General features: G+C 42.3%; 1 protein-coding gene across 2 annotated transcripts in view; it reads right to left on the minus strand.

The window, feature by feature from the left end:
• Positions 1–1,067: 1,067 nt before the first annotated feature.
• dicer1 (dicer 1, ribonuclease type III) overlaps positions 1,068–23,155 on the minus strand; it is a 54,105-nt gene continuing 32,017 nt past the window's right edge. For both annotated transcript variants that reach the window (XM_033643673.2, XM_033643674.2), the window contains 14 exons: positions 21,703–21,882; positions 21,355–21,568; positions 21,091–21,244; positions 20,782–20,964; positions 19,512–19,617; positions 18,911–19,086; positions 17,739–18,501; positions 15,084–15,236; positions 12,892–13,527; positions 11,615–11,870; positions 4,969–5,237; positions 2,831–2,993; positions 2,614–2,689; positions 1,068–1,556 (listed from right to left, as the gene is read on the minus strand). In XM_033643673.2, the coding sequence (XP_033499564.1) occupies positions 1,391–1,556; positions 2,614–2,689; positions 2,831–2,993; positions 4,969–5,237; positions 11,615–11,870; positions 12,892–13,527; positions 15,084–15,236; positions 17,739–18,501; positions 18,911–19,086; positions 19,512–19,617; positions 20,782–20,964; positions 21,091–21,244; positions 21,355–21,568; positions 21,703–21,882 (3,495 nt within the window). In that variant the 3' untranslated portion in view covers positions 1,068–1,390. The remainder of the gene's footprint in view (positions 1,557–2,613; positions 2,690–2,830; positions 2,994–4,968; positions 5,238–11,614; positions 11,871–12,891; positions 13,528–15,083; positions 15,237–17,738; positions 18,502–18,910; positions 19,087–19,511; positions 19,618–20,781; positions 20,965–21,090; positions 21,245–21,354; positions 21,569–21,702; positions 21,883–23,155) is intronic.

Here is a 23,155-nt window from a genome sequence, read left to right on the forward strand (position 1 = left end):
CTGAGGTATTCAAGTGAAAAAAAAGGGCTTATTGATGAGAAAAAAAAGGACATTTAGCGAGAAGCAAAATTTATCGGAACCACGAAAAAAAAAGGCTGGTATCCTTATCCCTAGGAATTGACTTCAACCTCATAGTGTCACATCTGTTATAGCTTTGGTAGGTACGGGATGTGAGGAACACTAGTGTGTTGAAATGAATTGGCCTTTTTCACAAAGACTGTATTTGAAAAGATTCTGTGTCTTACACGAGTATCCAATGTAGAAAAGTCTGCAGCATATTGAACTTGTGATATGTCTTTCTCTTCTTATATCAAAACTGGATGATTCGCTCCGTGGAAAGACATTTAGTGCGCAAGAATGACTAATTCAATTCCATCCATTCTTGGTATCAAAACATGTTAAACCAAATCGTCAAGATAATGCCATTAACATCAAATCTCGCTCTCACACACTCTAGATATATCCATAGATTTAGAACATTTATAGAAGCAATCCAGTTGTCGTGGTTTATACATAAGCTACAAGAACATGCAACCTCAAGTGCGGTTAAAAACTAGTTTAAATTACAGTAACTGGGAATGTTGAAATTCCTATCCGTTTTGCAGGATATGAGGGTGAGCCTTAGCATCCAAGGCCAAGAATATCATTCATGTATCTTATTCTTTTTTATATATATTTATATACTTTGCTACGTATATGATTTTGGTGTCAATGTGACCACACAACTCTCAAAGTAACAGACCCTAATGGAATAAGTGCAAAAATGATTAAGAATACCATTTCAAGACAGATTTCAGACAGAAGTGCCACCAGGTTTTTGCTCCAGTGGTATCTGTTAGCCATGTCTGCCATTAGCGTTTTCAAAACCGCTTTGAAACTGACTGGCACTAGTGCACAGGCTGAGGAGTTTAGCGTTTTTTGTTGTTTTTTTTCCTACATACTTTGATTTACACCTTTGATTGAACTATATACAATCTAATACTACACAATAAGCATAAGCCTCGTCTCATCGACATAGAGGTTAACAAAAAACAAAAACGATGAGGAATAGACATTGCGACCTGACCTTTTTTTTTTTTTTTTTTAAACACTTTGCTAAACGTTAATAAAGCACTCATGTGATTACACAAAGCAGAGGGGGAAAGCAAAGATTGTGTTTGCGCAAATAAAGAAAAAAAAAAAAAGGTAAAAGATCCGATGTGAAATCTGTTGAGAGATAAGTCTGCTTCTTTTGTTGCGTCTCCACACAGTGTTCCCTGGCTGCCTTGGTTGTGCTGTCACAGGCTGAAGATGCAGGGCTAGCGTCGCGCTGTGTTGGAAAGCCGATGTTGCTTTTTCTCCGTTAGCGTCAATAGCTTAGATGCTAATGCTGAGAGCTCGGAGGAGGAGCTCAGTTGTTTTGGACCTGAGGTTGATTGGCTTTGAGGCTGCGCAGAGCTCGTCGCGCTGCGGCCGACTTGGCGATCCGGTAGCTGCGGCCGACTCCTTTGAACTTGCCCTTACCGACGACCTCCACTGTCACCCGGACCTTCCCATCATACGTTCTCTCTGCAGGGCTGCACACAGAGGAAAAGGAGCAAAAGGGTTTCAAACGCTGTATATCATACAGTCTCTGTGAGGAAAGTGATGTAAGAGACAGACCTTTGTTCTAAATTTCCTCCGTTCACTGTATCATGCAGAGTCTTCAAACACATACCTGTTGTCTTGATAAATTCAGTATGATGTATATTTCCACAACACTAATTCCATCAGAAGTTGTGCTTTGTAGTCTGTTCTAATAATTGACATCATTGCAGTCTGTTTCCTTTCTGTTATCTCAAACTGTTCTTGTAATTATTTACAGCACAAAATATCTTTCTAATGAAAAAAAAAAGTAGTTATTTCCAGTTACTTTCACTTTGCTTTACTTTTTGAACTGCTGTTAAGTTAATATAAATAATTCAACACTGAGATTTCACATTAAAAATCTTACAGGGGTTCATATAATGTATACACTGTCTGACATTAACTTTTTGACTCATCTGCTAACAGGACTGGTAGATGAAAAAAATCCACTGGCCAAGAATATTTTTACCTGCCAAAATAATAAATTGCCTTTATGTGTCACAGATATATTTGTTTAAGTGCATTTCATTAAGGTGTTATGTTGAAAACAAACTTTAAGTAGCAGTATTATTTTTGTATACCAGTGGTTCCCAACCTTTTTCCTTTTCCTTAAGTTTGTGTAAATTGAGCGATTTGGGTGAATTTTGAGCAGATTAATTCCTGTCAATATTCCATCAGAGATAAGTTTTCCCAATATTGTAGTAACTTTTGATACAGGTTTGTATGTCTGTATGTAAATGAGTAACCACCGGAGTACGTCGAGCCCAAATACCACTTGCTGGCCAAGCACACAGCTGATGCAGAGAGCCCTCCTCCCCCTCGCCAAAGGCAGACTACACTGGATAGTTTGCATTTACATTTAATAAACATAGATTTAATCAGCACAGGACTTTCTGTCTAAGTGAGGAAGGAGAAAATCGACATCGGCCTATTCCATATTTCCATATGAGAAATGTGACAGCAGAAGCAGCCACTTAATATAGACAAGTGTAAGCGCTGATCTCTTACCTGAACTTGGCAGTTTCTGGTTCCATCTCAAGCAGCTCCCTCACGGGAGAGCGTGGCACATTGGCAGAGAATTTCTCTGGAAGTGGTGAGGGGGTGGAGAGGTGAGGTACAAAAAAAACATCCATAGACTTACAGTGTTTGCTAACCTGCATGAACTGTTCAACAATCATGACTAAAAAGAACATCAGTAAATAAATGTACTTTCACTCTTCCTCACCTATAAGTGGCCTCATCATTGGATAATACACTTGCCACACCGTCTCCAATGACATCCTGCTGTCCATGTAGATTGCTCCGGCTAGTGACTCAAAGATATCCCCCATGGCCTTAGGGACCTCGATGTCCTCCTCCTTCTCCTCATCTTCTTCAGAGCGTCGCAGCTGATTACAAAAACACACCAAGCTGTTAGCTGATGCAATAATAACACACACACACACACACACACACACACAATTTAAACAGGGGTAAACCAGCTGCCTTACTGTCTTTTCTTCTTTTTTTTTTTTTACTGGTGTCCCACATTTGACATGACAAATGCTGGAAAACAGGTTAGTAAACAGTAGAAAGCAGCCTGGAGGCCTGTGAAAAATGTAGCAGTGGTTACTTCTTTTTACATCAGTTACTTATTCAGTAGGGGTGGGGGAAAAATTGATTCTTAGATGCATCGTGATGCGGACGTGGACAATTCTGCATTGATTCCCTATGTCAATAATCGCTAATGTAAATCTTTGTTCATAACATGATGTTGACGTGACATGATGTTGAAAGTCAGTGTAGCACCCCGACAGTCTACAGCGCAGATGAGCTTAAGTAAACTTGCACTAATTCATCTTCACAAAAAACAGCAGTTGCAAGCTTGTTTTAATTTAATGTGTAAATAATTACATTTGTGTAGCGAACGTGAAGTATATTGTGAGTACTTCTTTACGGCATCACTTAGAGAATAACATTGATAGGAGCAGCGATCAGCATGTAAACTGCCTGACCGACACGCTGCAGCATTAACCAAATTAAAATATTTCTGCGGTGAAGAAAATAACTCTCTGCTCAGTTTTACTTTAAAAACCCTGTGCCTGGTTGTTTCCTTTACATGCAATAAAGTTATTAGAAATGCTACAAGACAATAGAGTAGGCAGAGGACTATGATTTTTTTTTCACAGACTATCTGTCTCATTTAGTGCTTGGTAATTATAATGACAGCTTCAGCAAATATGATAAAAGTATTTTTTATAAAACTTACCAACTGTAGCTTAAAATTACTCCGTAAACCTTTTATAAAAGAATCAAATATGAGCCTATCAACATTCTCCACCCACATCATCCACTGACAGTCTGACTGTTAAAGTGGCGATCTCTATGATTTCCATCCTGGTTGATTTGTCGACACCTGTAGTTATTGGTGGGAACAGCAGATGTAGTTTAATACAACAGGTCACACAATTCTGGGAGCTGCTAAACAAACTATTGTCAGTTTAATAAAGACGTCAGGCCTTTTGCTGCACACAGCATGAGTCTGCAGACAGTAGGGCACAGTGAAAGGAGTTGTTGGAGGTGTGCAGCTTATTGCCTGCAGTTCTTCATCTAACTGCTCATTGTGGCTGCTCCTGACTTTTCCCTCACTCCCTGTGATATTTAAAACAAATCTGCTGTCAACAAATGCCGAAAATGGCCCTTGTCTTGTGTAGTCCATGCATTTTAATGAATGACAGTGGTAAGTGTGAAGCTCATTGCAAAACACACTGCATTTCTTGTGACCCCTTCATAACAAAAGTCAACTTATGTTTTGCCAGTGAAATGTTTTATTAGTGTGAAGCTGCAGCAGTAGGAAGTGTTGGGTTTGCATTAGCATTAACTTGATACGGCATTTTTTCCACAGACATCAGCTGAGACCCAGGGCCATACTGTTACCTCATTAAGCGATAGTAACTTAACAGACATTTATTTAAATGAAAATCTTTGAGGAAAGCATGCTGCATTTGCAGCTTCATCATGTTGTTGTTACGCATATTACTGCAGCATGTTTCTGTTTTTGTTTCAGCTGTATGTTTGTGTATGTGCCTGCTGTCCCTCAGGCAAAGAGTACCTCTCCAGCAGAATGAGAGGAGATCTAGTGCCAAGATAGCCATTTCCAGGCAAATTAAATCCAACTGCATTTTCTCTTCACTGCTGAACTCATTGGAATATGAAACAGATTCATAAAAGCTGACAGCCTTGTTACTCGGGCAGATCTTTGTGAATACGGACTATTATTTTCGGGGGGGAAAAAATGACAACAGCAGAGACTAGGTTTCTTGCTACAGGGCTTTGTTGTTCAGTACTAATGCTAGCTGTGTTTCTGGCAGAAACAGAACTCACCTCAGAGTCCATGCCTTGCATCTCGTTCTTCTCCAGCTGAAACTGCACAAAGTCATCGATGACGTGGAAAAGCTCAGGTGAGATGGCCTTGAAGTACTTGTGGTAGTCGTACTTGACGGCCAGAGAGGCAAAGATGGTGTTGTTGACGAGTGCTGAGCGCAGGTCGGTCAGCACGCCAGGAGAGTGCTGCCGCGGGTCTTCATAAAGGTGCTTTGTTATGAGGTAGTCTAGAATTGCATCACCAAGGAACTCCAGCCGCTGGTAACAATCTGAAGAGGAAAGAAAACTAGAATTACCACTTTGTGGTTGTATGCCTCCTCAAACCAATCAAGTTAAAGTTAGTTTACATCCATGTCTGTGAAAACATGGATGCTTCACACACATCTTCCTCGCGGCAGCACAGACAATCTATACAATGAGCACATTTCCAAGGCGGACACCCAAGATTAGTGTCACCAATTCAGTATCTGACCAAATATCTCCCCTTCTGTTCCTGAGATATAAAATTGAGTAATCGCAGGAAAAGTGGTTTTTCACAGAACATAAAATGCCTCTGGCCATGGCTATCACTAGCGTGGAGGCATAAAAACACACAGTCAGATTTGTGGGTAGATGAGTACATTTGAGCACTAACTACCAATGGATAAAATATATGAAAGGTGTCACTTGTAATGGCACCAAAACTGCAGTTTCCCTCAGCTCTACTGAGCATGTTATTCTTCCATGATATTTTACTCTCATCAGCCTGGTTTCAGTGACAAAGCTCTGACAAAGCAACCGCACGCTATCTGCTCAGTTAAAGACTAGCTGGTAAATACAGAGGAGCATTTATTAGCTAGAGACAGGTACATTTTCAGCACAGAGTTCATACACATGTCCCATTTAAAATTCCATTCTTTTCTACACATACAGTACAGGCCAAAAGTTTGGACACACCTTCTCATTCAATGCGTTTTCTTTATTTTCATGACTATTTACATTGTAGATTCTCACTGAAGGCATCAAAACTATGAATGAACACATGTGGAGTTATGTACTTAACAAAAAAAGGTGAAATAACTGAAAACATGTTTTATATTCTAGTTTCTTCAAAATAGCCACCCTTTGCTCTGATTACTGCTTTGCACACTCTTGGCATTCTCTCCATGAGCTTCAAGAGGTAGTCACCTGAAATGGTTTTCCAACAGTCTTGAAGGAGTTCCCAGAGGTGTTTAGCACTTGTTGTCCCCTTTGCCTTCACTCTGCGGTCCAGCTCACCCCAAACCATCTCGATTGGGTTCAGGTCCGGTGACTGTGGAGGCCAGGTCATCTGCCGCAGCACTCCATCACTCTCCTTCTTGGTCAAATAGCCCTTACACAGCCTGGAGGTGTGTTTGGGGTCATTGTCCTGTTGAAAAATAAATGATTGTCCAACTAAACGCAAACCGGATGGGATGGCATGTCGCTGCAGGATGCTGTGGTAGCCATGCTGGTTCAGTGTGCCTTCAATTTTGAATAAATCCCCAACAGTGTCACCAGCAAAACACCCCCACACCATCACACCTCCTCCTCCATGCTTCACAGTGGGAACCAGGCATGTGGAATCCATCCGTTCACCTTTTCTGCGTCTCACAAAGACACGGCGGTTGGAACCAAAGATCTCAAATTTGGACTCATCAGACCAAAGCACAGATTTCCACTGGTCTAATGTCCATTCCTTGTGTTTCTTGGCCCAAACAAATCTCTTCTGCTTGTTGCCTCTCCTTAGCAGTGGTTTCCTAGCAGCTATTTGACCATGAAGGCCTGATTCGCGCAGTCTCCTCTTAACAGTTGTTCTAGAGATGGGTCTGCTGCTAGAACTCTGTGTGGCATTCATCTGGTCTCTGATCTGAGCTGCTGTTAACTTGCGATTTCTGAGGCTGGTGACTCGGATGAACTTATCCTCAGAAGCAGAGGTGACTCTTGGTCTTCCTTTCCTGGGTCGGTCCTCATGTGTGCCAGTTTCGTTGTAGCGCTTGATGGTTTTTGCGACTCCACTTGGGGACACATTTAAAGTTTTTGCAATTTTCCGGACTGACTGACCTTCATTTCTTAAAGTAATGATAGCCACTCGTTTTTCTTTAGTTAGCTGATTGGTTCTTGCCATAATATGAATTTTAACAGTTGTCCAATAGGGCTGTCGGCTGTGTATTAACCTGACTTCTGCACAACACAACTGATGGTCCCAACCCCATTGATAAAGCAAGAAATTCCACTAATTAACCCTGATAAGGCACACCTGTGAAGTGGAAACCATTTCAGGTGACTACCTCTTGAAGCTCATGGAGAGAATGCCAAGAGTGTGCAAAGCAGTAATCAGAGCAAAGGGTGGCTATTTTGAAGAAACTAGAATATAAAACATGTTTTCAGTTATTTCACCTTTTTTTGTTAAGTACATAACTCCACATGTGTTCATTCATAGTTTTGATGCCTTCAGTGAGAATCTACAATGTAAATAGTCATGAAAATAAAGAAAACGCATTGAATGAGAAGGTGTGTCCAAACTTTTGGCCTGTACTGTAGATTATCAGACTTCTCTGCAGATTTTTTGAGCACATTTGACATCTGAGTACAATAGCTAGTTTATTATGTAAATAAATGGGTTTAAAATCCAACTGTTAACATGTACGCTACATTCTGACTATGCATGCTAATATCTTGTCAAATAACTACACAACCAGACAAGACATCTCTGCCCAGAGGGGAAGTTCACTAACCACTGCAACCTATGTTCATATTATTGTCCCTTAACATATTGAATTATTAATATATTATTGTTATCCACAAATTTTAAATCTACTCAGAGGTGCAGTGGTTGGCAGTGTCAAACCCAGGGTGGGGGAGCCCTTTTGTGCAGAGTCTGCATGTTCTCCCTGTGTCAGCGTGGGTTTCCTCCAGGTGCTCCGGCTTCTTCCCACAGTCCAAAGACATGCATGTTAGATTAATTGGTGACTGTGAATTACCTGTAGGTGTAAATGCTAGACTACTTTTATATTTGGTTATCTGTGATGCTAAAGATACTGCAGCAACGTCTTCAAACTCTCTTGGTCATGAATGTCTGGATTTGGTTCAGTTTTAAGGCACTTAGGGCAGAGCTGTTTTGTGGGCTGCGACGTACAGAGGCAGTGGAGGCAGCTCCATGAAGGAGTGCACATTCAGTAGCATACCATACTTTAGGGATGCACGGTAATATCGGCTCATCATTGGTATCGGCCAATATTGGCTTTAAAATGAAAGAATGATCAGAATTGGTTAACATGCTTTTTCTTATTTTGCACAATGAATGAATATAACATACACAGAGAAGTACTGAATACCATGTCTCCATCTGCTGATGGGCCATCACCATAAGAGTACACATGCAAAATATGATGTTCATTCCGCTACAGAAGAGACTTGATAATGGGGAAAAAAGTGGATATATCAACAACAGCATATCTTATCAGCCAGTTAAACTGTTATATAGCCACATGTCAGATATGTACAAAACTCCAATATTGTACATCCCTACCATACTTCTTGCCTTGCTCTGACAACATCAAGCTTGCTCTGGCCTGCACATTCTCAATCAGGGGTGAATATTTTGGCTGTGCTGCCTGCCTGCTCCACACACGAAAAACACTCTACTTGTATGGTCATTTTTATTTTAGAATTTCCAATTTCGTTTGGGCAACAATCTGGGAAAAAAAAAATTTCTTTGCCCAACTCATAAGCAGTGGGGCTTGTTCTCCCGAGCCATTTCTGAGACTAAGGAGACAGTCTTCGGAAGAAGAAGGGGTTCCAACAAGGAAAGATAGATAACAGACGGGACATGAAAATTGATTGATGAAAGGAAGATGGCCAAGATAAGAAGATAACAGAAGAGAAGGCTCCGGAGATGGAGAATAGAAGATGAGGAGTACAGGCGCCTAAACAAGGAAGTGAAAAAGAGCTACAGAAATGACTAGGGAAGATGGCTAAAAAGGGAGGCACAGGAGGCAGGATAGAAGAACAATATGAGGACACTGTACGGGATCATGCGAGAGCTAACCAGCTCTAGGAGCAGGTTAAAGGAGAAAGGTTAAAAATCACCAAACACAGTGTGCTGCAACAACTGGCAGGGCATCACACTGCTGTCTATCCCTGGCAAGGTATTCTGCAGTGTTCTGCTCCAACGCCTAAAAAACCGAGGTGGTTAACGTCCTAAGGGAAAGCAAGTTGGCTTCCAAAAGGGACGGTCCTGCTCTGAACAGATCTTCACTCTTTGCAACATCATAAAACAGTGCCAATATAATCAACTGCATTGATTTCAAGAAAGCTTTCAACAGCATTCACCGGGAATCACTATGGCAGATTGTCCAGCTGTATGGCGTGCTGTCCAAATACGTGAACATCTTCAGGGCCCTGTACCCTAACTCCACTTGTTGTGTCAGAACCAGCAGCGGCACAACCGATGACTTTGACATTGTGACCGTTGTAAGACACGGTTGCATCCTGTCACCCTTGCTCTTCCTTATCATTATTGATTTTGCAATGAGGAAGATCCTCGCTGGGACGAACTTCAGCATCAAGTGGGGACAGGGCAGACTGCATGACCTGGACTTTGCGGCTGACCTGGCTCTGATTAGTCATACCCACGTTGCACTCCAGGAGATGACCAGCAATCTCCAAGAGCACGGAACAAAGGTTGGTCTACAGGTCAGCCACGAGAAGACCAAGGCCATGTTCGTCGGACAGGATGAACACCACCCACCACTCACTCTAGGTGAGTATGACATCGAGTACGACGAGAACTTCCTGCATCTTGGCAGTAACATGGTGGTACAGGAGACGTGGAGAAAGATGTACGAACGAGAATCGGCAAAGCTGCAGGAGTGTTCCAACGGCTCCGCAACATATGGTCGTCCAAAGCTATCACTACGACCATCAAGCTACGCCTGTATATGTCAGTGGTCATTCCAACAGCAACCTACACCTGTGAGACGTGGATGAGGACTGCAGTATTACCAACATGTTGGATGTCTTCCACTGACAATGCCTCAGAATCATCTTGAGGATCTCATGGCGAGACCACATCACCAACAATGAGGTGATGAGAAGGGCAGGGGTGGCACTACCGTCTGACACAGTCTCTGAGAGGAGAAGAAGAATGGCTGGACACGTACTCTGACTGCGAAGAGGGAGACCAGCGACTGTGGCAATGGACTGGACGCCTGAGGGCGGCAAGAGGAAGAGAGGGAGGCCAAAGAAGACATGGAGAAAGACGTTTAAGAAAGACCTAAGGGAGATGGGTGTCAGCTGGCATGGTGCAAGGAGGGTCACTAGGGACCTGGGCAAATGGAAGGGACTCGTCGCCCAATGTTCCAATAGGAACGGGAGTAACTAAGTCTGAGCAAGTCTTTTCTTTTGTTACTCTACTTGTTCAGGCCGAGAAATAACTTAAATCTAATTCCATACTTTGTCAAAATTTAGTAGAAACCAAACCAGCGCTAAAAGGAGAGTGAATACTGGGCTCAGATTCATCAGGATTTGCAACAGCTATTCAGGAATCCATTACAAGGTTTTTGTGTAAAGTCCTCTCTAAGTTCTTAGTAACGTTAAGCATGTTTCAAACCAATGATTTAATAAATTGGGTTTCAAAATTAAAAATGAGGAAGTGTTTTTGTCAGTAAAGACTTCAGTAATGTGTAAATGAGTAGCTATGAAACATCTGTAGTGCTGTTAAGTCAAAAGTTAAAGTGACTGCAGCATCACAAACTCTGACATAACCTCCAAAAACAATAGTTTCAGGAAGCCAAAGGATTTATTTAAATCCATAAATGTAGCTATGACTTGGTTTTACTGTCATCTGCATACCTGGCTAAATGTGTGGTATCCATGCTAATCTAATGAAAATATTTTGTTCATTTAGTTACTGCTGTAGCATTTTGTAGTTTGAGGTATGCTGTGTTTTTTGTTTAAAGTAAGAGACAATATATCCCCAATTTAGATCATTATTTAAATGCTTTCTGATCAAGTGGCAGGTCTGATGTGTTGACAATATCAAACAATACCTCTTGTACATACATTAGAAAACTAGTTTTGACAGTGGGTTCAATCAGCTACACAACAGTTCCATCTGACAGTTGGTCACTGCAAATCTAATATCTATGTAAGAACTGGCATATGTGGTACAATCAGTTTCAATTTAGTGTAAATGTACATTTAGTGAACACCCTTTACTCTTTCCACTTTGACTGTTCCTCTTGTTCCAACTCATTCTCCCTTTTTACTGCTTCATCAATTTCATCAACAAACACACACACGCACACAAAATGACATTTAACGCCGTCAATATACACTGTACCAATACAATTATCAATACTAAAATTATCACAAAATACAACCATTTAAATTTGTGTGCCCCTCCCCTAAGACAAAATAAAACATATCACAATAATAATATTGTGCAATGATCAATTCCAGTGGATTGATGGATGACCAATTCACCCAGCTCCAACTTCTGCCAACTTCTTCATTCCCCCCCAGATGATACCTCTAATTCACAGACACATTATTCTGATGTGTACTGTAAATAACACGAAAAATAGCCTGAACTGTGCAGTAAACACTGAAAAAAGTATCCTGATGCTGTGGAGTGCAGTCTGACCTGTAATGGTGTTGTAATGATAGGAAGCGTGGGTGAAGGCTTGCAGGAGGTAAGCCTTGTTCTGAAAGGTGTAGTTGATCTTTCTTTCAAAGTTCTCAAAGCCAGAGATGAGGTGGTTGAGAGTTCTCTCTGCGTCTGGATGGTCCAGTAAGCAGCGCGGCGGGATCTTCAGCCAGCCGTAGCACAGATCGATGGCTATGTTCTGACTGCTCTGCACCACTGCTCCTGTCAGGGTCCCTCTCTCCAGTGGTAACACCTGCGTTCATCAAAAACAACTCTTAATACTTATGTAAATCCTCGCAGAAAGTTTTGACAAACATTGCTTTAGAGGAGCATCTCCATACGAGCTTATCTGTTATACACTATGAGCCTGATGGCTGCTTGGTAGGGCCCTGCTGGCAGTTTATAAAGCTTGCTTTGTCACTAAGGATGCCTTGCTATCCATGCCTTAGCTATGAATCTTCCTTATAGGGATGCACCGAAATGAAAATTTGTGGCCGAAGCCGAAGCCGAATATTATTAAACGCTTGGCCGAATACCGAGTACCGAATACCGAATATCATTGTTTAGTTTTTCATTAGTTTTTGCAGATGAACCCCCTCCAGATTAGTGTTGTCACGGTACCAAAATTGGATCCCGCTGTACGATACCACGTACGTTACTGCCAGAAAGAGTAATGTTAACGGCTCGTTTCTCCTCTGACACGTCACATACCTGTGTTCGGCTGGCTCGGCTGTTCAGGTACTTCTGGGCAGTCATGACGCCAAGAAGAGGATATTATTGGAACCGACTTCTCCTCGCCGGTAAGCCAATGGCCGCCGTATTTGACAGGAATACATTACTGTCTGTGTCTGTGACCCCCGTTCAACCCACAACCGATGGGATTCGCCTTTTGTTTCTGCTGCTGGTTGAAATCTGTAGGCTGCTTGCACAGCGTGCTGAATGATTTAAGCCTATTTTGCTCACTCAAAACTATTTTTAGTCGCAAATGCAAGTGTGGTGACGGGCTGATCGCCACACTGCCGACATTTTATTCCGCCCGTCACGGCACACCGTTTGATTGCGTTATCAAAACGCCGCTATTATTCGGCCTTGCTTTTAACTTATTCCACCGAATACCGAATGTGTGTTTTTTTGCAATATCTGGCCGAATATATTTGGTTACCGAATACTCGGTGCATCCCTACTTCCTTATCTCTTTAAATGTGTCACTTGTCTACATATTGTGCTTAATCATACAGTATAGAAACGCAACACTGTGGGAATTCCCAGCTCACCTTGAGGCCCAGTGAGCAGAGGAACATCTGGGCTGCTCTCTCTCCACAGCTGGTCAGGTAGCAGCCCAGCAGAGCCTCCACACAGTCAGCGATGCTTTTGTCAGCGATGCACTGCTCCGTGTGCAGATCGTAAGATATTGACTGTTTGCCGAGCTCAGCGCCGCAGTTCTCCTCAGACGGATTCCAAAAACCCACCACGAAGTCGTCCTCCTCCCCAGCTTTACTGGGATCCAGGTAGCACATGGCGTCCCACGAGCTGTAGTCAAACTCCTCGGCAGAGGGCCCGCTGGGCACCGGCTCTGAGGGGTAGTGGGCTGTGGTGGGGTGGAGGGGCTTCTTGGGAGCCTTCCACTCGTATGGAGACTCCATGGCGGGAGAGGAGCCCGAGGCCGGGGTGAGAGATGGAGGGAAGCCGCTCAGGGAGATCTTCTTACCAAACGCTCCAGATCCCAACAACATGTTGTCGATGAACTTGATGTGCTCCTTGTAATACTCCAGATCGTCCTCCATGTTGACTTCATCTTTTGGCTCATCCTTCAGCAGCAGCTCACCATCCTCATCTACATCCTCACCCTCTTCATCATCTTCATCGTAGTCATTTCCAGACTGCCCGTTGGCCAGAAGCTCCTCTTTGGCCTGGAGGATGGAAACAAACAGGAAGAAAAGCAGAGTTCAATTAAAAAGGAAATTACAAAGACATAGTCATGATTAAGAATCGATCTGAAGAGTTGTTATCACACATTTAGTTGTCTTCATTAAACCTGAACCTCCCTGATGTAGGAGTTCCAATGAGTCCTCATGTAGTAGAGATGTCGAGTAAAACTCAGATTACAAAGATTCAACATACGTTTGCACTCAACTTGTGTTTGTAATTCCTGCTTTTTCTTATCTATAAATATTTTATTGTTTTCTAAAATACTCAACGCTGTTACAGATGTTTTTCTCAACACATTATTTATGGCCTTCTTATAGTCAAAGTACAGTCACCAGCCAAGCAACCACCCAAAAGGGTCTCTCCTGATTGGCTGCTCTCAGCTCTGTCAGCCAAAGAGTCTGCCTTTTTTGTGCAGCTGCTTTGAGTGCATCTAGTTGGAAATTTCTGAGCCTTTCAGAAAGGCACCAGTGACATTAGCTGCCATTTCTTTAGCTGAGCTACTGTCTGCTGTCACAGCAGGTAAAGAAAAGTTCATTTTTTGGGAGCCGTTTGATTATCATGGTTGGCTTAGTAAGCTTGTTGTTCACTGTGCAGTCAACCCCCTGTTAATGTAGCATTACATTGGCTACCTAGCTAATGTTAGCGTCAAGATATTGTTGTCATAGAAACATACTCATGCGGAGCATGTCGTTTAAAAAAGCACTGGGAGCGCTTTTTTATTAAGTGCTATAATGAAGCGCTCCCCAGCACCCTACCATCACTTTTCCGCTTAAGAGAAAGGCAAAAAACACCAAACACAGTGCGCTGTATATAGTTATATAGATTAAACCAAGAGTGATGAGTTTTATTTAGTCAAATTCAGTTCTAGAGGAATCATTTCAGCCCCACACCCAACCCTACAGAGGTGTTGTTCTGGTTGTTCCTGTAAATTTGTTAGTACAAACCTTAATTCCTGTACTTCATAAGGGTGACAGTCATTAAATGTATATGCAGTGGTGTGTTATTAAACTGGGTTAGGATGAACTGATAAATTGTCTGCCTTCTCTTTCTGACTAAATTCTTCCCCTGTAACTGTGTTATTGTCTTTTTAACACATTTCAAGCTGCTTTATCATACAAAGTGCATTATCAACATCATCTTAGTGTAAAAGCATTGCATATATTTTTTACTTTTAATTATAACATTTATTATAGTAAAGTAGGAGTAGAGTCTAGACTCAATGGCTGTGGGACTTCACACCATAATGCAAACATGGTGTATTGCCAGAGCAGGTGGAAGCCTGTCCTCTAGTGGCCTGATAACATCATAACACTGACAGCATCCATGACAGAAGTAAATGCATGAAGGAATTAAAAAAATACTATACTGTGAATGCCCCTTCACTAACCACCAGCTTTATCAAAGTCTAAGGTCTAACCCTTCCACATACCTGCTGACAATTTTTATTTAAATCCCAAACCCTAATGGAGCTCGTCAAAGAAGCAGGTGTATACAGCAATGCAGTAAGAAGTCAGAGAGAAGCAGGAAGTACACTGACCTCCTCTGAATCCAGTTTGTCTATGCTGCTCTTGTCCTGGTTGACCACATAGCCAGGAGGCAGCCAGTTAACAGGGGGGTCGAATATGGACACCACCATCCTGCTAGGGAGTCCCTTCTTCTTCCCCAGACGGTACAGGTTACAGTTGCTCACCTAGACATGAGCAGAGCACAGAGGGATGAGTTGACATCTGAACACACCATCATCACTTGTATACTGCAGAATTAGAAAAGTTAGCTTTTATACAACAATCAAGTGCAATCATTTTCTGGATAATAAATGAGACTAATGAAAACTAAGTGGAGATCAATCAGAAGCTGTACGGAGTAATTGAATGAATGAATAACCCATTTGCATGTTGTGCCACTGTGCAGCAACTTTCGGTTGCAGAGCAGTGCATACAACAGTAGATAACACTTTATTTTATGGACCCTATAGTTGTTAATAATTCCTAGAAAGATACTGATATGCAACTCTGATTTCTTAGGAGGGTACCTGAGATGTGCTGGAATCAACAGAGGCCCTACAATACGATATTTTCATGATACTTCTGTCACGATGCAATATTACTGGGATATCATGATCATGATCAACAAATGTGTCGAGGAATGCGATAAAATATATTGCGATATATTACCTTTTTTCAACCATAATTTGTGTCCCTTAAGGAAAACTTAATCAACATCTGTTTTATCTAATAAGACAGAAAGTTTTTAGTCTGTCCATCTCACTTCGATGATTTTTATTGCAGCAAAATGTATCTAGTGAACTGAGAAATTAATTGATTCTATTATTCTAGTAGGCCACCACAAGTTAAATTTCTACTTGTAGAATTAAAAATGTATATAATAAAAAATAAAAATAAAAATCAATATACGGTATTGCCACACATAAAAATTGTGATTCTATGCTGTATCAATTTTTTCCCCCAACTCTAGTTCCTGGAAAGGACGATGTATGGGCCCTGACACACCAAGCTGACCGTCAGGCTTTGGTCAATATCAGGCCATCGGTGAGCATCTGTTGACCTAGGCTTTACATTATGTCTGGCGCCGTTGGCACTAGTTGCCCTGTCTAGGCTGTTTTTTGGCCAATTCAGCAGGCTGAATTGACATCAGAGATGAGGGAGCCCATTGGTGAATGAAATCACTCTAATTGGCAGTTCGGAAGAGAAAGAGAAGTGAGGAAAGAAAACAAACAGCCAGAGTCAAGAAGGTGTGAGATCATAACTAGGCTTGGGCGCCATCACGATATGACAGTCTACCAGCCTGGGTATATAAAAATCCCAACAGTATGATTTTCAATACCATCAAAAATACAGGCACTCCTCTTTCTATTAAACTCATTGCATGTAGTGCACATCACGCACCACCAGAGGTCAGTCTCTGGTCTCTACAGGTGGAACAGGAAGCTGAGCTGACAGACACTGGGAGTCAGGCTGTTGGGAGGTGGGGATAACATTACTGCAGCTGGCCAGCTACAGCAGAGAGAGAGACCGCAGGGAAAACCAGCATTTTTTCCCATCTAACTGGGTGAACTACAGATTTCTTTTGACCAAAACAGAGTTGGTGATTGTTGGAACAGTGGACTAACTAACTAGATGACTGACAATCAAGACAGTTTTGGTGAGTTTTATTTTGTTTCTGTCAAGTTTGAATGACATGTGTTTTAGAATGAGGTAACAAGGCAATGTTAGTCTCAGTTCGGTGGAAGAGGGAAATATAGAAGGTGCACGGTTGTAATTCTCTGTTTAATAAGGAAAACGTAACAAACTTACCCATGGGGATGGGGGGTTGCACTATACACGAATACCATCATATACCATTAACCCAAGTGAAATTTCAGGAAGGTTTGGAAAATTAGACACAGTCTGGTCCTAATCGAACAAACATGTTATATTAGGTAAGATTACATTTACAGCCATTGAGCTCTTCAGCAGAAATGGTTTGTAATTACCTTTTCTTTTTTTAATGTCTATTAAACACTACTGCTGTCTGCTGCTATAGAGAGTTATTGCCTGTCAGACAGGCACAGAGCGTATGTGTTAGTTGCCCGTTGACTGTAGTTTTTGAAACATGTTCAAGTGCAACTTTTTTGGCTGAGACACAGGCAGCATGAAGCAACGCAACAGCTGGCCTTCGTCGCCACATGTTCTCCTTCTCTGAAGTCAGTTTGGTGTGTCTGGGCCTTAATTTGTTACTAATAATGAAGACAACATTTGATTTGTCTTTTCTAATCAACTTATTCCAATAAATTGAAAGTGCAACTGTGAGGCTTTTAGTCAGTGCACAGCAGATCAGATGAATGTCCTTTTAAGTGCAATTATAAATTATGTGCAAATATATAATTCAACAAGCAAGAAAGATTATGTTTATAATAATACATTAATATTTACATGGGCTAATGTAAATGTCTCAGTTTTTCAGTTATTTATTGGTTTAATTTTTTTGGGGCGGAACTTTCAGACATGTCTTGAAGTTTGTTCCATTGACATGGTGTCAGTGTTTTCATGTAACCTGCGTATGTAATCTTCATAGCAAATGAGCAAACTCCATCCACTGATGAAAGCCACAAAATAAGGACAAAGGACTAAAGCTCCTGAAAAACCATGTCACAGTCTTTGGTAATAGCAGCTTAAAGCGAAAAAGTACTTACCTTCTTGCTGCGCATGTAGCTTAGTCGTCCCTCGTGAGCGTCAGGGTAGGTACAGAACAGGTATGTGGTGATGGCATGCTTAAGGAAAGAGTCTCCTAGCATCTCCAGCCGCTCCAGGTTGAAGCCGTCACTGGCATTTGATAGGGTCAAGGCCTGCAGGATGAGGCCTGGGTTTGGCCCCAGGCTTTTGGGGGAGTCTCCTACCTGGGCTCTGTGCTGAGGGACAGCGACAAGAAGAGAAGGTGCTGTGGGAACACTGGGACCTGTGGCTGCCTGGTTGCAGAATGAGGTAGCTTTATTTGCGTGGTCTGAGGTCCTCCCTGGTGTACATTCATCACTAGGCTGTGGAGGACTGGAGCTGGGCTTCTTCAAGCTGTGAGAGGGCTGCACAGGAACTGAGGTAGTGGTTTGTATTGATTCAGGGCTCTGCAGCCCAGGGGAGCTGGGCTGGGAGCGTTGGCAATTGTCATGTTGGTGAAGGTGCTCATGTCGGTGGCCGTCGTCATCGCAGTCGCTGACTAGGGCAGTGCCGTTGGTTAGGTTCCTCGTGCATGTGTCTTCTTGCTGCTCAAGGGCCGCGAGAGGCCCCTGCTCGGGCAAAGAAGAGTGGTGACTACTTGGATGTGTCAGGGAATTGGTTTCAGGGGTTACAGTCTCTTGGTGCTTACAGTGGCCCTCCCCATCTTCGCTACAGGAGTCGGGACAGGAGATGAACGTTTTGCTGTCAATAGATCTCTTCCAGCCAAAGTCCAGGTTTGGATATCTGCCACATACACAACATATTTATATTAGAATGTTAGGAAACTGTTTTGGTTAAGTATACCTACAAATGAACAAAATCTTGACGAGAGTGCAGAAAAAGACTTATATCTCTCCTGTCAGCAGTGGTTCAGGCATGTTTTGATCTGTCTGTATCATCCTGCCTTCTTTCAGTGCACATGGCTGTCCAGTTGCAAAAAGCACTACCAGCATACTTCATATGCTGTATTGTAGCGATTACGCATAAAATACCTGTATGCAGTTATAGTGTTACATTAGAGTATAATGGTGTGAGGCCATTGTTTCACTATTCAAGAAAAATCCTGATTCAGCAAATGGAATAACTGAGAGTGACTCATTTTTATTTAACACTGATGTTATATGTTGTGTAGTGTACAGTATGTAACAGGGACCTGAAGTCAGGGGGGAGGGTCTGGGCTCCCACTCCAGCTTCACTGGCTGTCTGGGCTCGAAGCTCCTCAGCGGTTAGAAGGCAGTGGAGGCGGTAGAGGATGCTGGGCAAACACACTGCTTTCCTCCACAGAGAGGCGGGGATGGGGTGGATGGCACACAGCTCTGGAACCAGGATCTGACAAACACAACACAGTACACAATGTATGGAAGGTGATGTAGCTGAAAGTCATTTCTGTAGTAAAGGTAACGTTCACACAGACTCACCGCAGCTGACTTCATTTATTTATTTACTTAAAGATGGAGACATCTGCCTCAGAATGCTCAGAAGATAGAAAATTATGAATGCATAATAAAGACAGACTGATGCAAACTAGGCTAGACTCGACTTAACAGGGTCTAAGTGGGCATTCAGACAGCATTAAGAAATGGAAAGGTCTATGTTGGTGCAGGTGAATTGTTTCAGGTGCTGATAAGTGCATAAAATGTAAACCAGGAAGGTTTAACTAATAGATTCATGAGCATGAAGGTTTATCAAACATCAAATCACTGTGTGGTTCACCCCGGTGCTTCTATCAGTGTGACCATAGCAGCAGAGAGTACCTGTTTGTTCTGTAGACTCTCCCACTTGGCCTTCCTCTTCTCTGCACTGCTGAGTGGTAGGGCTTTGCCCTTCTGGTTCAGATGCCGAGGGGTTAACAGGTTCAGTCTGAGAGAAGAAGAAACAAGAGTCTAAACTTAATACCAGTTCAAATGCAATTTGTGTACAATGAGGGATGCTTAAGTGCTGTCAGTAAAATTTAGCTAATGCTAATCACACCAGAAGACAAGACCCACAATTTATTAACCCCTCAGTTCTGTCATAATATCAGGTGTGCTCAGCGACAGGCTGAAGTCGTCACGTTTTGAGCCACCGCTGCTCATCTCTTATGTTAAGCTTATTTCTTTCAAACTCCACACCTCCAGATTTTTTTACTTTTCAAACTTGTAGTCTTCGGACCAAACCGACATTACATTTACATGACATTAGAGAATATTGATTTATTATGTAAATCTGACTATAATCAGACTTTTAAAATACATGTAAACATGTTAGTCTGACTGAAATTGTACCAAATCGAATTTTCTCAAAGTCGGACTAACACACAGACGATGCGACTAGAAGCTGAATTACTCCTGCCTGTATACAGTCAATCACACCCAAACTGGCCTAGGCGCTCTGCGCATGTTTCACAGTTTCCAGCCCGTGCTTTGACCCCGAAGTTGAACAGCATTAAATGCGTAATAGAAGAAGAAGCCTGTAGCAACATGGCAAAATCTATATCCAGAGCTGTGCATTATGGATTGGACGAAATGTACAGAGCTGTAAAGTTTTCCACCATGGTGCCTTTTTTCCACTAGCTCACCGTAGTTAACTTGCTTGTCAGTTGTTTGGTCTGTGATGTAATGGGTCAACCGGAAAAAGGTCCAATACTAACAAGCTGAAAAGTGGCATGTTGCCACCTATCATAGTGGACATACTTTGGTCAAAAAATCAATTCCCTCTAACCTTAGCTCGATTTAACTGTGCATGTAAACATTTTAACTGACTCAGTCACATCATTTGATAATATTTACCAGACTTCACACAGCTCCGTCTGGAGACAATAAAGGTTTTACGCTACTTCTTCCCACATATGCAGTAGTACTCCTTAGCACCTGGAAACAGATGATGTGTAAAACCTGTTCTTTTGAACAAACTCAGGAAAAAAGACAAAAAACAGTAAGCTAGAGCTTTGTAAATTTCTATCAGTGAGACCACCACATGCCACTGATAGAAAATGGAGAGGGATCTACAGCTTTATTTAACTGTCATGATTCCACTGCTGCTGACCTGGAGGAGGTGTGGTCTACGTCCAGAAGCGGCTGGTTCAGGTTGGACAGGTCCAGGTTGTACTTGGTTTTGTAGTACTCAGCAAACGTCTCATACTCTGGTGAAGGAAACTTACTGAGCGGCGTCAGGTCTGTGTACACATCGGCAACATAGAAGCGATGAGGCTGGTCAAAGTTACGATACCTGGGAGAGAAGCAGTGTGATGGTCATTATGGAGCTCGAATCACTTTCCAAGTCAGTTTGTTCCTCAAAAATCAGAAGCATTTATACACAGTCAAAGTGCAGTATGCTCATATGGTGCAGTGGTACCTTGGAATGATGACAGCATCCTGGTAGTCCTCCAGCTTGAAGGTGAAGGGGTTCTGCTTGGTGTACTGAGTGGTAGGAATGCCAGTGCGGGCCTCAGACTTCTCAATGTCCTCCATGAACTTAAAATCCATATCTAGTGTGTTGGAGTCCCCAACTGAACAAACCAATGAAGCAGCACAGAGAGGATAATGGAAGGAATATCATAAGCATGTCCACACATCTGAAAAAGTCATCCACCAAGCCTGACTGAGTGATTCTACTCACCAACATTCAGAGGTAGAACGCAATAAGCCGAGTCAGCCAGCGTGGGCTTGAACTCCAGTGCAGGTTTCTCCAGGCGGAGGATGTGGGAGAAGATGTACTGGTGCAGGCGGGTGATGAGGTCGAGCTGGGCGGTGGTGAGCGTGAAACCAGACTTTTGCAGCTCGATGGAGATGGTCACCTCACCCGATCGGGTGTACACCGGGAAATGGGGAATCTGGACAGACAGAAAGCATCCATAACCAATGGTGAGAGGACACTGCTGGAGCCACTTCTTTCTTATGGTAAGTGAGTAAAAGAAGTGGAAACATGTTTGAGAGAACACAAGGAGGTTTTAACCAGGTGACATACTCGAGGTATAGGTTTGGCAGTCAGGATGCCGAAGCACCTGGTGGTGTCCTCCGGTGGGTAGAGCTTCCTTCTGCGGAAGTTGAGCTCATCAGGGAGAGGGGTGGTGAGGACCATCCCAATCACATATAGGTAGTAAGTCTGCTCGGGTACAGCATAACTGTCCCGCAGACACTCTGGTATCTGGAGAGGACAAAAAAGAAAAGGGACGGACTATTTACAAAGTTCAGGAGCATTCTATATGTTCACTGTTTCTGACATGAATAGTCAGACAAACTTAAATAAATAAATGTAGACTGACTATCCTTAATAATTGACCCATGCTTGTTTTTGAGATAAAACAAATATCTGTAATTAATACCAGATCTCAGGTAATCAATGCGATCTGCCATCTTGCTACTACGATTTATGTCCATTGTGCACTGTGCAATGCTTTCTGTTCATGATGAATCCTTGATTATAATGGTTTAACTCAAAACTGGTGGAAATGCGGGCTGGTTTGTAGATAGCACCAAGGTTCCAAGAATTCTCAGGGGAACAGTTAAGGAAAAAGTATAAGCGTGGTGTTTTTCACCTGAGGAAACCCCTTTTGGTTGAGCATTTATAGTGTGAGACACAGCAGCTTGTTTGTCTGAGTTGAGAATTAATGTGTGAGGTGAATCAAAAGCCGACCACTATTCTATTTGGTAGCTGTAGGCCAGTCTATCACAGGACAATGAGATGGCGAGTGCATTTAAAAAAATGCAGCGTGACGAAAAAAATATTTCATACACCAGATGTAACACAGACCTGCTGATGCGCATTCAATCCCGTTGATATGAGTCACCTGTCACCGTTTGTCTCTGTTAGTAGAGACTCCACTCTGCAGGGTAGTTTATACACTTTACTGACACACCAGATAATTACACAGTAACACTGGGCTTCACAAATTCCCTCTCTCTTACCATTAACTATAAATGTAATACTGACTAAAAAGTCATTTTACTTTCACATCCTTGCATTTATTATGTTCATCTGTAGTGTAGGGTTATATGGGCACAGGGGAGTTGAGGGTAGGCCATTTGACAATATCCCAGACAAGCTCCCTCTTTTTCGACTGTTCTTTGCTTTTGTTGTGTTAACAATAGTTAACAGGTTATACACTTCTTTTTAAAATACAAAAATGTGAAATTATCGGTTATCAGCCATAAGAAGCAGGTAATTATGGGTTATCGGCATCGGTTGAAAAAATCCATATGGAAGCATCACTAGTCAAAAGAATTTCAGGTTTGTCCCATGAAACAAACCATGAAAAGAAATTGTATGAACTAGGGATGCTGCGATCCAACTTTTTCACTCTCGACCTGATACCGATACCACAGCCCTAGTACCAATCCGATACCAGCGCATATTTCTCTCTCTCTGTTCTGACCAATAGGTTCACTTTTTTTAGTACTTATTTTGTAATGTGGAATAA

The sequence above is a fragment of the Epinephelus lanceolatus genome, chromosome 15, assembly GCF_041903045.1.
Source record: "Epinephelus lanceolatus isolate andai-2023 chromosome 15, ASM4190304v1, whole genome shotgun sequence".
Taxonomy (NCBI): Eukaryota; Metazoa; Chordata; class Actinopteri; order Perciformes; family Serranidae; genus Epinephelus; species Epinephelus lanceolatus.